Below are 13349 nucleotides of genomic sequence, written 5' to 3' on the forward strand. Positions count from 1 at the left end.
ATTGTAGAAATACGGACAAATATTTAGTAACCATGTGTTGAGAGTGTCTCATTAACTGATACCAAATTGTTCTATTGCGTGTTATCAGTTCTGGGGATATGCTTCTGTTTCTTCTCACACTTAATGCAAACTCTAAGGCGGGGGTATTTGAAAGATTCCTTTGCATATCTAGATCATGATCTAATGCTGGAAAGCAATGGAAAATCCTCTTGGCAATAGCAGAATTAGCGGAGGTGTTGGTGCCCAGTCATAGACTGATAAAGGTAAGTAGTAGATGGAAGTATTTTGTGTTATAAAAGTTTGTAACAATATTGTTCCGTCCAATGCTTTCAACATAATTCCTTATTTTTTAAACGTGAAAGGAACCATTGCATGTTGAGATAGCTGTCAGTGGGGTGAGAGTCCTAAACCTGTAGAGGTGTTACCAGCACAATTGCTGTGATGCTCTCACAGTCCTGCCCACCCCAGGGAGATGGGTTAAATATAACTAGTGTCGATGGTAACAAAGCTGGAAGTTTAATTAGAGGTAAAAATGCCTAGGGACAAGGTAGATGGCCTTTGACAGGAAAGGGGGAAGCTATATCAAGGTGTCCATATCTTGGAATTTGCTTAGATCTCTCAAGTAAAACTAGTTCTTGCTGGGTCCTGGATGGGAGATACCTAAGGAGTCATGGATGTGCTGATGAAAATTCAGTGAGGAATACTTTCCATCTGTTCTGGTAGTGATCAAATAGCTTGTCAGGTGCTAGAGGGCAGTTCGAAATACTTTTGGTAAATAAAATTGAGGGTCTTGGTTCTTTCTTGTGTAAAGTAATATGCAAATTTTAATACAAAATTAAAGACTTTCTGGCCCTGTGAACTTCATGTTTAGTTGAACATTTCAGTTGATTTATTTGGCCATCTAGTTGATCAACTGACTAATAGATGTAAATTTAATTAAATGCAGTACTTTTCACAACCTAAACTATAGAGTGGTTTTGTATAAATTATGTCAAAATAAGCTGATTTAAAACATCAAGCCTCCTCTCTTACTGTAAGCCAGATCAATTATTCTGGGAAGCTGCCTGCATGCATTTTTTCTCCAAAATAAGAGAAGATTAATAGGTACTTAGGTTTAAAGACCAAAATGTGACATTGCGTGATGTTGTTTTGTTGTGATGGAGATGAAGTGTGATGGTTTGGATTCTAGACTGACCTCCAGTGCTGTCCTTCCAGCGGAGCTCAACCAGCCGCTGCTGGCCCGCAGGATGGCCGGAATGGGCTCTTGGGTTGGAGCCAGCCCCACGCTCCGTCCCTTCCGCTCCTTTTCCTGGTTGTGTGTTTCTACTTCCCACAGGTGCTTCTCCTTGGCTAGTTTGAGGTGGTTCCCTGCTCCGCGTGTAGAATACCTGGTCCTATTTAGGTCACCTTTGTAGGCAGCCTCCTCACCTGATACAGGTATTGGGGTTATTTCAACCTCTCTCCCTCCAGAGGACTTCAGGCAATGAACAGCCACCCGCCTTTCCTCAAATTGTTACTCCTGCATTATTTCCCATTGGAAATGGCAAAATGTCCAGAAATCCCAGGCAAGTGGTGGCTGCATCCACGGAGAGTGGCTCTACATTATCTGTGCAGCCACAGAAACATACCTGAACCTGTTGCGTTTGCTGTGTGTTGTGAAGACATCTGTGTCTTCCATTAGAGTTGCTCTGCGGTCAAGCTTGAGTGGTTCGGCACATGCAGATGTGTTCGGTGCATTGTGGTTCCTTCAACCCTACTGCTGGCAGGTGTCCACCACCCTCAGCGCCCAGTCACTGCACTTTAGTTTCCCTTCTCCTGAAGTTATTTTAGATTTTTTATTTCATTCATTTACGTATTAATTTATTTAGTAATTGATTATTTTAATGCCTAGAATGTATTATTACTTTGTGCAGCATCTTGCCTTAAAAGATCTTGTTATATCTTACAAATCACACGACTGTAACGCCACAGAAAAAGTCAGACTTCTGACACAGTTGGTGCTGGAATAGTTTGCCTAAGTTAGTGATAACAGTTATATCAGAAAGGATAGTCTCAATGTATCCTATGCTATCTGTAGAGTAGTCGAGTTACAGTTTGCTTTGTGGAATGATGTCTGTTTATCCCTCAGAATATTAATGCTGGGCAGCAGGGATGGCAGGAAAGCCCATCGTGTGAAGTTATTTCTAATTTCCAGTTTTAGGGGACAGGTGCATTACAGAAGCAAATATTGAATCTAGTTGAAACAGATGGCAATCTGTGGTTAGCTTGCTCTCTTTTAAAAGGAGAAATACAAGAAATTACAGTCATGAAGAATTCAATGTGTTCCAGTTGAATGCTAATTGTGACAGTTATCTGTGGCTTTGTAACAGGAGTGGTTTTGTTTAGCCATATAAACATCGTGGCCAATGGGGTCAAACACTTATCCAAAGTGGCTGTGCGTAAACTGGCTTGCGAGCCAGATATGTCGAAGTAGAGCTTGTTCGTTTGTGTACATTTTTTCTTTGAGTTTGTGTCCGAGTCTGAGCGAATGAAAAATCCCACCGGAGAGCACGCCAAAGCCCCTATCTTTGGGCACAGAAAGGTGCTTCCCCACCCTTTGCTGTTGCTCTGCATTATTTTTGGCAGCAGTGGCCCCAAACTTTCTGAACTGATGGCCATGGTGCGTGCTGGGGCAGCTCCGCTCTGCGGTGGTTAATTCTGGCACTCAGTTCACTTCCCAACTCTTTTTTTTTTCTTCCTCTTTTTTCCCCCCTGCATTTTAATTTTCTGCTCTCTTTTTTTTTCAGCTACTTCTTAATTACACGTTAAGGTTTAGCCTCCTTTTTATCCCAAGTTTTTTAATTCATAGTAGTATTTTCTGTGACTTGCTGTCATAGAAACGAGGGCTTTAGAGTACCTTACGAGCTCGTGTAATCTGTTCACTACCTCAAGGAAAAAACTACTCTTCTTAGGCCAATTCTGGCAGACGTCTGTCTCACCTATTTTTGAGAACCTCCAAGGAAGCAGATTGCGTGACCTTTCTGGGTGATCAGCCTAGCGCCTTGCTTTTTTACTAGTGTTCTTAAGATCCTGCCTGTTGCAGTTCAAGTCAGATTCCTTCACCAAAACGTCTCTGAAGAACCTCTCCAGCGCAAACCACGTTGCCGACTCAAAAGCTGTTCTGCTCACATCTCTCTAGTCCATACTTTTAGTTTCGGTGTCTGTTTTATGAACTTAATCTCTTGACTCTTGGGGCGTTTGCAAATCAGTTCATTAGGCGTTTGCAGCTCAGTTAACTTTAGTTCTGTCACATCCTGTGGTCCGTACAGGTAGTAGTGCCTCGCTCACATCGGTTGAAACCTAAATTTGCGTCTGCGCTCTTGCTGCGTTACAGCTGCAGCCTCCCGTGGACAGTCTCCTCCCTGAAAGCATGTGCAGGGTATGAAAAGCTTCATCGTGGAGGAAGCGGCCAAACTACGTTGCCCTTATCCTTATTGTTGCTGAACACAGAAGCCCCCTCTGCCTTTCAGCATCCCGTTTGGAGACACTGCTGTGGCATTTAAACTCCTCCTGGGATGGTCTCAGCCGGCACCTTGAGTTGTCCCTCTGCCTGTCTTGGTCTCTCCTCTCCTGGATTAGGGGGATCCCTCCCTCCTCCTGCTGATTTGCCTGTTATATATGGAAGTTACTTTTTGTCTGTAACTCAATAAAGTAGCAGTTTTCTCTTCTGTACTATATTTTTAAATATCTCTGCTTAAGTACAGCTTTTCAAACATTTTTTTTTTTCCTCACTGCTTCAGTTTAATTTTATGAAGCAATCTGCAATTTCATTTGTGAAGGATACCATATGTAAAAAAATTTGCCTTGTAACTTGGACAGCCCCATAGCACATAAGTTGGCATTGCACGTTTTCTGACTTGCAGGTACAAGCTTGGACCCAGGGAGCGTAGCCAGGAGGGGCTGGAAGGCAAAGCTGTGATGACATGTTCAGTATCCAGGTGGAGGGCCAAGAGGGCAGCTGCACGGCGCTGGGTTGCATTCCAATGTGCTGATCCGTGGAACAGCGTTGGCATACACTTTGGAAGCTGCTGCTTGCTCTCCTGGCTGTAGGGAAGGGGCTGAGGTGATGGCAGGGAAGGAAGGGGTGAGTCTTTGCAGAATATTTTCGTATGATCGTGGCCTATTCTGAGCAGGCTGGACGTTTGGAGCCTTGGTATTTCTTTGGGGTGTCGTTGTGTGCCATGCTGCCTCTGGTAGCTCAAAAGTTAATTACTCCAGGGTGGGTTGTTGAGATTTTTTTTTTTCTCCTTTATTCCTGAACTACTTAAGTTGTAGGGAAGTTATATTTTCTCTCTACTTGGGTGCTTAATGGGGTGGAGGTAGGGGCTTTGGAAACAGTTTAACAATCTCACATTTTATATGCTCTAATGAATTTCACAGGGTTTTGGAAGGGTTGTATCCAACTTTTAGTATTGTAATTTCCAGAGTTTTATTTATGCTAAAATAAATTAGTGGTGGATTTGGAGGCACAAAGAGCCAACAGATTACAAATGAACTAATGAAGACATGGTTTCTTTTTGGATAAAGAGCATGACTGCCAGTTGCAACTTGTACTGAAGTACTGCAGACCATGAGTTTCACGAGGACTGCAAGCTGGCGATGGGGTTCCTCTTCCCTCCCCTGTTATTTCAAACCTGTGTTTGATTTCAGGTGCAGAAAAGAGAGGGTTTGCAAGGACCAGAAACAACTCTGAATCTGCAAGAACTCCCCAGAACTCCGATAGGAAGAGGCAACTCTCTGAATCGCAGACAGAAACAATGAACAATTCAGACAGCAGAATAAATCCTAGACAACTGGGAACTCCCAGAGGTATTAAAGCAGAGTGCGTACACGCTTCAGGAATAAGCTGCCTCGAAGCATGTGCTCAGCACTATTGAAAGATGGGCTGGGATGAATGCTCTTAACTCTAAAATGAGCTGTAAAAGACTGTTGATTATTTGTAAAATATGATTATTCCAGACTTTTCGTTGCTCTGAAGTCAGGTGCCAGTATTTCTAGGCAATCTGTTCTCAGAAGTTCAACTTTGAATACAAAGCCTCTGTACAGCTGCTGTTAAGATACATGGACAAGTTTGGTGGGCAAGATAACACTTATGAATTTTCATTTGCAGGAGGATCCTATGCTGCTGCCCCAACATCAGGTGATAGAAAGAATCGAAGTAAACCCACTCGAGGGAGAAAGAAGAGTATATTTGAAGCCTACATGTCAAAAGAAGATGTTTCAGCAGGACTGAAAAGGGGAGAGCTAATTCAGGTGCCTAGAACATACAACATCCATGCTCTTGTCATAAGTCTGTGGAAATCACAGGCATTTGTTGGAAATCAATGTCAGTTGGTTGCATGAGAGGGAATTGATGTACCATTTGTAGATGTTACAGGAAGATTTTTTTTTTTTGTTCCCTTTCTCAGGAGATTCTAGAAGTGGAATGGAACCTTTTAAGTTCAGCTGAAGTATAGGTTTTGGTTTGATTGCATGTTCTGTAAAATTCCTGATCCCCAGTTATGATGAATTGCAGGGTTCTGGTTGGGTGGTCTACTAGCCATGATAGTCATTATCATGGAGACACTTACTTTTACAAATGATGCTCAAAAACACAGCAGGTGCTGGCAGCCTCTGTCTTGGGCAGTTTAAACAAAAATTAATGCCCTTGGCAAGATACTTCTTGCTGAAATGCCTTGCAAAGTTGTTCATTAGTTCTCAGCAATGTGGTGCAGATGCTTCAGCTTCCAGTTCTACTCTTCTTTTTTCAGTCTATCAACTCTTCCCAGAAGTTTACCTCCCACAAAAAAAAAAAAGGAAGAGTGATGGTGTGGGTAATGGTGTGGTCCTTGGGATCTCATAGGGTTGTGCCTACCAGGGCATTGCAGTAAAGTGTTATAAACTATGATGCAACTGGTTAAATTAATATCAAAAGGCCGAGTAGTGATGCTGGACCCTTGAATTACTTTCATAATTTTCTTTGCCCATCAAGATACAGAAAATCATTTGCATGTGTGCGTATGGTTATTTGCCCTGAACAGCTAGCAATAAGCATGTTCTCATTTTACAGATTCTAAAGATCAAAGATCAGACTTTATGCTTCCATTTGGAGCAGCAAAATTGCAGCCTTAATTAGGCAGCAATTCTCTGAACATCTAGCAAAATGTGGGGTGGACCTGCCGTTTCTCTGGGTAGCTGGATCTCAGAAGGAGTTTTGCATAAAGGCAGGCAGGGCTGAGGTTTGGTGAGGAGCGGAAGAGGATGGTGTCCTAGAACCGCTGTTGTAGTACAGTCCTCAGCATGATGTAATGTTCTTCAGGACACACCCGGTGTCCCAGTGAGATCACACCGGCTGGAGAAAAAAGGCAGGTGGAAGTCAGTGAGGGCATGATGGACACTCATGCTGAGGCATCATTTAGCCAAACGCACACTGGTGTTTTGGTGTTTAATTAGTGTTGTAATGCCGGTGAGGTTGTTATACTTACTTTCATCAATACATTGGAGTTGCAATGTATTGTGAGACATCACCTTGTTTTTTGTCTGATTTCTTGACATAGTAATTCTTATATAATGGCATAATTTCTGAAGGCGTGATGAGGATTCCACATATAAGATGGTCTGATTCCCTCCTGAAGACCAATCTGGTTGGCTCTTAGCTTTCAGAAAAATGGCTATGCGGCATATCCCTGCTGATGATCAGACTGGTTCACTGGGCTACCCAGACCTTAGGCCAGGGCCTTTTTAAAGACTGTCATAGACATCCAGACTGGGAAGCAAATGATGAGGGAAGAAATGGGATCCTCAAGCTGTGACTTCTCCCCATGGCTGTAGTGGCATATGGCAGCAACTACAGCTTCCGCCTTACCTTCAGGAGTGGTTTTGGCACCCGTTTGTGGTAACGCGGCCTGATAGCATTAAGTGCAGCATGTGTAGACTGCCTATGAGGTCGAATGCAGCTGCAGATGAGGCACATCAGACTATGACTACTACCTGAGAATCCCATTGAAATGCTGAGTCCCAGAGGACCTGTGATTGCATGCTCTCTGGCAAAAGAATCCCTAATTCTTGTAAATGCATAGTGTCTACTCCAGGTCATGTGCTGTGTAACTGGAAGAGTCATACGTGCTTTCTTAGGCTGTATCTGTTTTCCTTTCATCCAGTTCCACATCTCGGGGAAACAGGTGAGGCTGCAGAAGCTGGATTTAATCATTTAGGGCTGCGTGTCAGCTCATGGGCATCCCAGCTCAGTATCTCTCATCTTCAGCTCATTCATCCTTATGATCTCATCAAGACCATTCATCATTGCAGTCTCAAACAGGGTAGGTGAGATCCTGAAAGCAGCTTTAGTGAATGGACAAATATTCAGCACCGCTCTGTACAAGGACAAGAGACATAGTGAACAAATACCTGTTGTGTTAATCCCAAAAAGCAGGGCATTGGTCTGGCATGGTAACCAGCAAAAATGTTCCACAGGAGTCTGTGGAACAGGAGAACAAACCTATTGGTCTGAATCTGATGGTCCTGAGCAAACTTCAGTGCTAGCCAGACAGAAGCATGTCTCTGAGCAGGGGTGTCCCCTGGAGCATCCTGTTAACGCTGGATCTGCACATACTTGTGTGAGAGATCTGTTGGAGAGAAAAGGCCCTGCTGTGAACTCTGAGGATGTTGCTGGACTCTGGCAATTGAACTATGCAACTAAATGCTCCTGAAAGCCCAACCTATGGAAACTACTGGCAGACGTGGAGATTGTTCAGATAAAACACAAGTCCCATGACGATTAAGCAGTCCTAGATCAGGAAGAACAAAAATATTATCTTTATGGGTGCTGACGTCTGTCAATAACATTAGTCTTAATGGCTTCTGGTGCTGTATCTGACATAACGCAGTTTTCGATAAGTAGCGTGGAGAAGTGTGCCCTGCGGGATTCCTGGATTCATTTAATCAGGTGATGTGTGCGGAAGTGTCCTTCACAAGAAAAGGGATCTGAGCTCAGGCGCTTAAGAGTGCGTAGACTTTTCACTTCCCCGCCTGTAAAACTGTCTGTAGTGAGCAATCACCAAGCATATCGGGTTGGTTGGAATCACGTCGGCTGGTCTGAAGGCAAACAAGATTGAATAACTTCTTCATAGTTACGCAAGCAAATGGTGTTGGCCATACACAGCAGATGAAGTCAGGTTATGTATTAAGGAACACTGACCCAAAGGACCGTAATCATCCTGTGAAGCATGAGCCAGAAACTCATGTCTGCTCCACACCTCCAGCATTTCCCAGACCCTCCCTGCAGGGCTGCTGGGGTCAGGCAGAGCGAGAGCGCGCAGCATATGGAGACACAGAGCTTGTTTTGCTGCTAAGAGGGTGTTTTTCCTTAGAAAGCTGTTCTTTTGTGGGTATGAAGGCTGGGGTTTCCCTGATTTTCCTGGATTGTTTTTTTCAAAGGTGGCAAGCAGATGCTTGAACCCTGACCTTTGTTGGTGTTCTGTACATACAAACCGATCTAGGCATATGTGTTATGATACCTGTTATAAACAGCGTGATTTGAGATGCTTGAAGTTCAGTCTGAGCGTTGCCTGCCCTGGTTCTAGCAGAGCAACTTCAGAAATCATAACCCTTTTGTATTTTGCTGGAGAAGCTCAATAAGGTTAGAAACTTTTTTGGCAAGTATGTGCGAAGCTGACTTGAATCATCAGAAAGTGTTTTAGAAACCTTCCTGCAAACCTTTCTCTTCCCTTTCAAAACAAAGGCCCTACTGACATAAAAACACTGATAAATATAGCAGCTATTACTTGCAAGCTATTGTAAAATAATACAACATTAGCGTGACATCATGAGACTCTGCAGCCAGATCCTCACCCCCTAATACACATATGAGAACAGTTGTTCATTGCAGATGGAGAGAGTGACTGGTTCCAGATATGATATCACAGCATGAAATGTACAACATTGTAAATAGGATTTTCATAGGCACAGATAATAGGGCCCATCTGCTTTCTAAGATAAATTTTGGGAGTTCCTTGCTTGAAGGAAAGAGCTGAAGTATTTTAATGCTACTTGACGTAAGAATTCTAATGCTGATCATAATTAGGTAGTGCATATAAAATGTAGAGAAACCTGCTGCACGGTAAACACGGTAACACTTTGCTCTGCTGTGTGTTCGCCCGAGCTGGGCATCCATGTGCATGTAGTCACTCTGGCGCCTTCTGGGCCACCGACACAAAACCTGATTTTTCACGCGTGTAATGGGCATTTGCACCTGGCTGATTGACAGCTGTCCCAAACCATTCAAGGGGGTTCTGCGGAGGAACACAGGATATCCCCTCATCTGCTTGGTGCTGGTGGGTAGATGCTGGTATGGCAATTATTTGACTCGTTGTCAAGCAGAGCAACCATCCCTTTTCATTTTTTCCTTTTGCTCCATAGCAGCTTCCTTTCTTAACAGCATATTGTTTTTGATGGCTGATTCTGGGGCGTAAGGGCGCAGGGAGGGGGAGGAGACTATTGAGAGTTTTCCATCAGTGGGTACCAGTGCTAACGGAAGCCGATGACAGCGAGTTACTCTCACTTTGCCTAGTCATAAAGTATCCCCAGGGTTGCTCCCAGTGGGTTGTCTTTGTTTTCGTGCGTTGTCCTGGGTTGTGCCTGCCATGCGGCTAGTGTGCTCGTTAATGCTACTTACGTAAGGCACAAAACAAGACACGCAGCAAAGCATTCAAATAATGCGTAAAGAATATAGCATATACGGTGCTGGTATTTCCAAACTTAAGCAAATAAAAACAATGGAAAACCTCCGTAAATCTGCAAATTCTTCTTCAAGACGGCAAAACTTTCACATGTAATCAGCTTTATTTTCCTATCGTCTGAGTGTTTCCCAGAATACATAAAAAAATTATACGCTGCAGTAAATTTTTAAGGAAGCAATTCCTGTGAGAGGTTCCTATGATTGCTTAACACAGAAGTGCAAACAGATGGAATCTGTTCATATAACAAATTGGCCAATGTTCTTTCAAATACACGCATGGAGAAAGTTTTAAAGTTTCAGCCCAAAGTAGAAGCCTGTCTGAAGGCAGATACCTAGCTGTATTTCCATAAGAATGAAATCCTATCGGTTTTAACTGCAGCCACCTGAATCACAATTCCCGGGACCCTCTTGGGATGGGAACGAATGGTGTAGCCTGTGTAACTCCTTGGTTGGCTCTGCCTTTCTCTTGGATGGACCTGAGCACAAGCGGCAAAACTGGTTGGTTTGCTTTGGAGGGGTGATACGAGTTTGCTGCAGGTGACTTGAGTTGGCAGATAACAAAGCAGAAACAGATGGACCATGGAGTTGCAAATGTATTTAAGATAGTTTGACTTTAAATGTGTTTAAACAGAATTTAATCCTGTAGACTTTAAATGTTTGTTTTTGGAAAATCCTTTTGATTCTTCTTTGGAAATGTTCTTTATCATAGAGTTCCTGCTACTGCCTGTTTGCAGGAACAGCCTAAGCAGCCAGAGCCCCACAAGGCTGGTGCCTGCTGCCATGCAAGCTCAGCAGGTCAGCTTTTTCTCTTTCCTCCTGTCCTCCAGAATAAGCAAAACCAACGCTTTCCTTTTCCAAAACAGAGCAAAACAAATTGTTCCTATTGTCTGTTTGTTAACGAAGTTGGTGACTGCTCAGCAGAGAATGTGTGAAGGGAAGAGGAGGGCTTGGATCCTCAGTTCACCCGGTAGCAGCAACAACTAATGATTCAACATCTCTTTGATGACAGACTGCAGTAGATCAGCTTAAGCCTATCATGAAAGTGCCTTTTGGCTTGGAATTGCTCGGATGCTAAGTTGTCAAGACTTGAAATGTATAATGGAAATTTAGATGTATCTCTCATGTTTCACAGTAGATATATTACCCACAGCTCTCTAATTTAACTGGTGTTATATAAAATTAATAAGATTCAGGCATAATCTTTCTCCTTCTCTTCTTTTTTTAAGGGACCCTTGAGAATAAATCCTAAGAAGTACCATGAAGCCTTCATTCCATCTCCAGTAAGTATAATTTTATAACGCTTTAAAGTTCATAAGTAAAGGTGCATTAAGATAGGAGTTATGCCGTGCACGAAAGGTCACTCAGAGGTGAATGAGTTGGAATAAATGAACATTGTCTGGATTTTCTTTTAAATCAAATATTCCCAAACAAATTCTGCTTTTTCATACCTCACAGAAATACTTAGCTTGTGCTGAAATTGGGGGTGCCTCTAGGTCCCACAGAAGCCAGCTGAGCTCAGGTTTGAGGACCACCAGACAGCGTAACTGGAAACCTTTGGTTTATGGCTGCAGAGGTTTTATAGATTTTCCACTGATTTAAGTTAATCTTCCCTAAACAAATATGCTCTCCATTTTCGATCTGCTGCATGAGCTAATTTGAAGAGTCATTCCAGAAATAATATGCGTGATTCCTTTTCATGTGCCCGCTTTTGCGTGAACTATATCGTGGTTGGCTTGGGCTGTGCTTCTGTCGCATGGGACTGGCTTGTGCCTCTTCTCTCTTTCCTTATTTCGACAGAAAAGAAGGGCCCTTGCAATTTCAGGGGCTTCCAGTAGGGAAGGTGACCTCACAGCTGGCACAGCCAAGGCTTTTTATCTGGAACTGACTTGGTAAAAATGTTACCGTCAATGAGAGAGAGTTTCATATTGAAATGTTGGTGTGGGGGAGAGAAGGCAGAGCCTGCCCAGAGACAGTGAAACACTGAGTCGGTTGTTGTCCCTGCTACTGACAGCGCTTTTGTTTTGGGGCTTGGGTTGAAAGCCTTGAAATTCGTGGCATTGTCAGTTCATGTTGTTCATTTGGGATAATGTTTTGAAGCACACTTTGTTACAGAAGGCTGGCATTACAGGGGTGGAGGAAGGTCGAGGGTGCACAAAGTAGATTAACTAGAGGAAGAAGTAGAGAGCAGCTCTCCAGTACACCAGGAAAGCAGCAGTGTGTGTCTAAGTGGGAAAAGAACTGTGATCCTTCTTTTACCGGTGTCCTCCTAGGTGTGGTGAGTGTAAGCTGTTAAACATATTCTCTGAAATTACAAAATGCAAGGTTGAGTGAGAAATCCAGCTACTCACATGAGTTTAATTGGATGTGAAGCTTACCCCTAATCGCCCCTAGTGTCCAGCTGTTGCCTTGTGCAGTCGATTGGCTCGCTGTGCTTGCCGGAATACATACATGGAGGAAGTTTAGCTGAGGTTGTTCTTTCAGCTCTCTTTCTACTTTTCTGGCCTTTGTGGAGCTGAATACCAGAACCAGCCTTGTCCCTGGTAACTAACAGAACCAACACCTGGATGATGGTGACTCCGGCTGGTGTGAAGACAGTCCTCACTGAAAGCGTCTGTCTTAAGATGCTTTACAAAGCTTATCCTTGGTATGCCATTATTTGCCATAATGAGGGGTTTGTAGCCTTTGTGTTCTGCAGGACTTCCCATTGTTGCCAGATGCTGCAAGAGCTGCAGCTGTGAAAAATCACCCTTTCTCTCCTGCTGTTGACTGTGGCACTGTACCCCTTTCTCTTCAGCTCTGACTTGTCTATGGCTTCATGAAGCTCAAATGCAACAGCTGTTCACCTTCTAACACCAGAAGTCCCAGGGTGTTTCTTGCTGCAATTGTGCTCTGTCTGCTTGTATTATTGCATGAAGAGTTGAGGGGAAGGCCCCGGGCCTTTCTCTTGAAAGCCACCCAGAAGATGGACTGGAGCATTTAAGTCTCTGCCTTGCATCTCATGTCTTCTCTGCACACAGTAGTGTGGTTTCAAATGATGGCGTTGTCAAGGTGAAGAATGATACTGCTGAGCACAAGTGATGGAGTGACTGTGGCTGTGCTGTGCTTGTGGAAGACACTTCCAGAGCAGATGAAAGCACTGCAGATCTCCCTCTTGTCAGGCGGGGGTAGAGAGCAGTGCTGGTGATATTCATAGGTGGCCATGGAGCAGTAAAAGTGCTGTGCTCCCTGGAGGGGGCTGCAGAAGTCTTGAAGCCATTGCAGCCAATACAGTATGTGCACCTTGGGAGCAGCTGAGACTTTGCAAGTGATTTGTGTTCCGTTGTGATTCAGTGCCATTTTAATTGCTTTAGTAATCTGGAGTGCCAGCTGTGCACAGTACGGGAAGCCGAAGGAAGACGTGAGAGGAGAAAATGTTCTTGGAAGTGCCTAAGTTCCCCCAGCAATCATGAGTCTGGAGCTCTAGATACAGAGGTCTTTCCTTCTGGAGAAAACCCCAAACAGATGGCAAATTCCTAATTACAGCTTTGTTGTACATATTGAAATTAACTGTTGTAAAATAGGCGTGTATACACCTATATAAGTGTGTGTGTATATA

At 43.6% G+C, this 13349-nt stretch overlaps 1 protein-coding gene across 4 annotated transcripts in view; it reads left to right on the forward strand.

Moving 5' to 3' along the window:
- Window positions 1-13349, forward strand: part of DIS3L2 (DIS3 like 3'-5' exoribonuclease 2) — a 193891-nt gene that overhangs the window by 14657 nt on the left and 165885 nt on the right. For 3 of the 4 annotated variants that reach the window (XM_054204600.1, XM_054204602.1, XM_054204599.1), the window contains exons 3-5: window positions 4690-4848; window positions 5150-5292; window positions 10981-11034. In XM_054204600.1, coding sequence (XP_054060575.1) covers window positions 4690-4848; window positions 5150-5292; window positions 10981-11034 — 356 coding nt within the window. Of the gene's footprint in view, window positions 1-3902; window positions 4124-4689; window positions 4849-5149; window positions 5293-10980; window positions 11035-13349 lie in introns of all 4 variants that reach the window. The other variant, XM_054204603.1, reaches the window with a different exon arrangement.

This window comes from Rissa tridactyla, chromosome 6 (assembly GCF_028500815.1).
Source record: "Rissa tridactyla isolate bRisTri1 chromosome 6, bRisTri1.patW.cur.20221130, whole genome shotgun sequence".
In the NCBI taxonomy this organism is placed as follows: domain Eukaryota; kingdom Metazoa; phylum Chordata; class Aves; order Charadriiformes; family Laridae; genus Rissa; species Rissa tridactyla.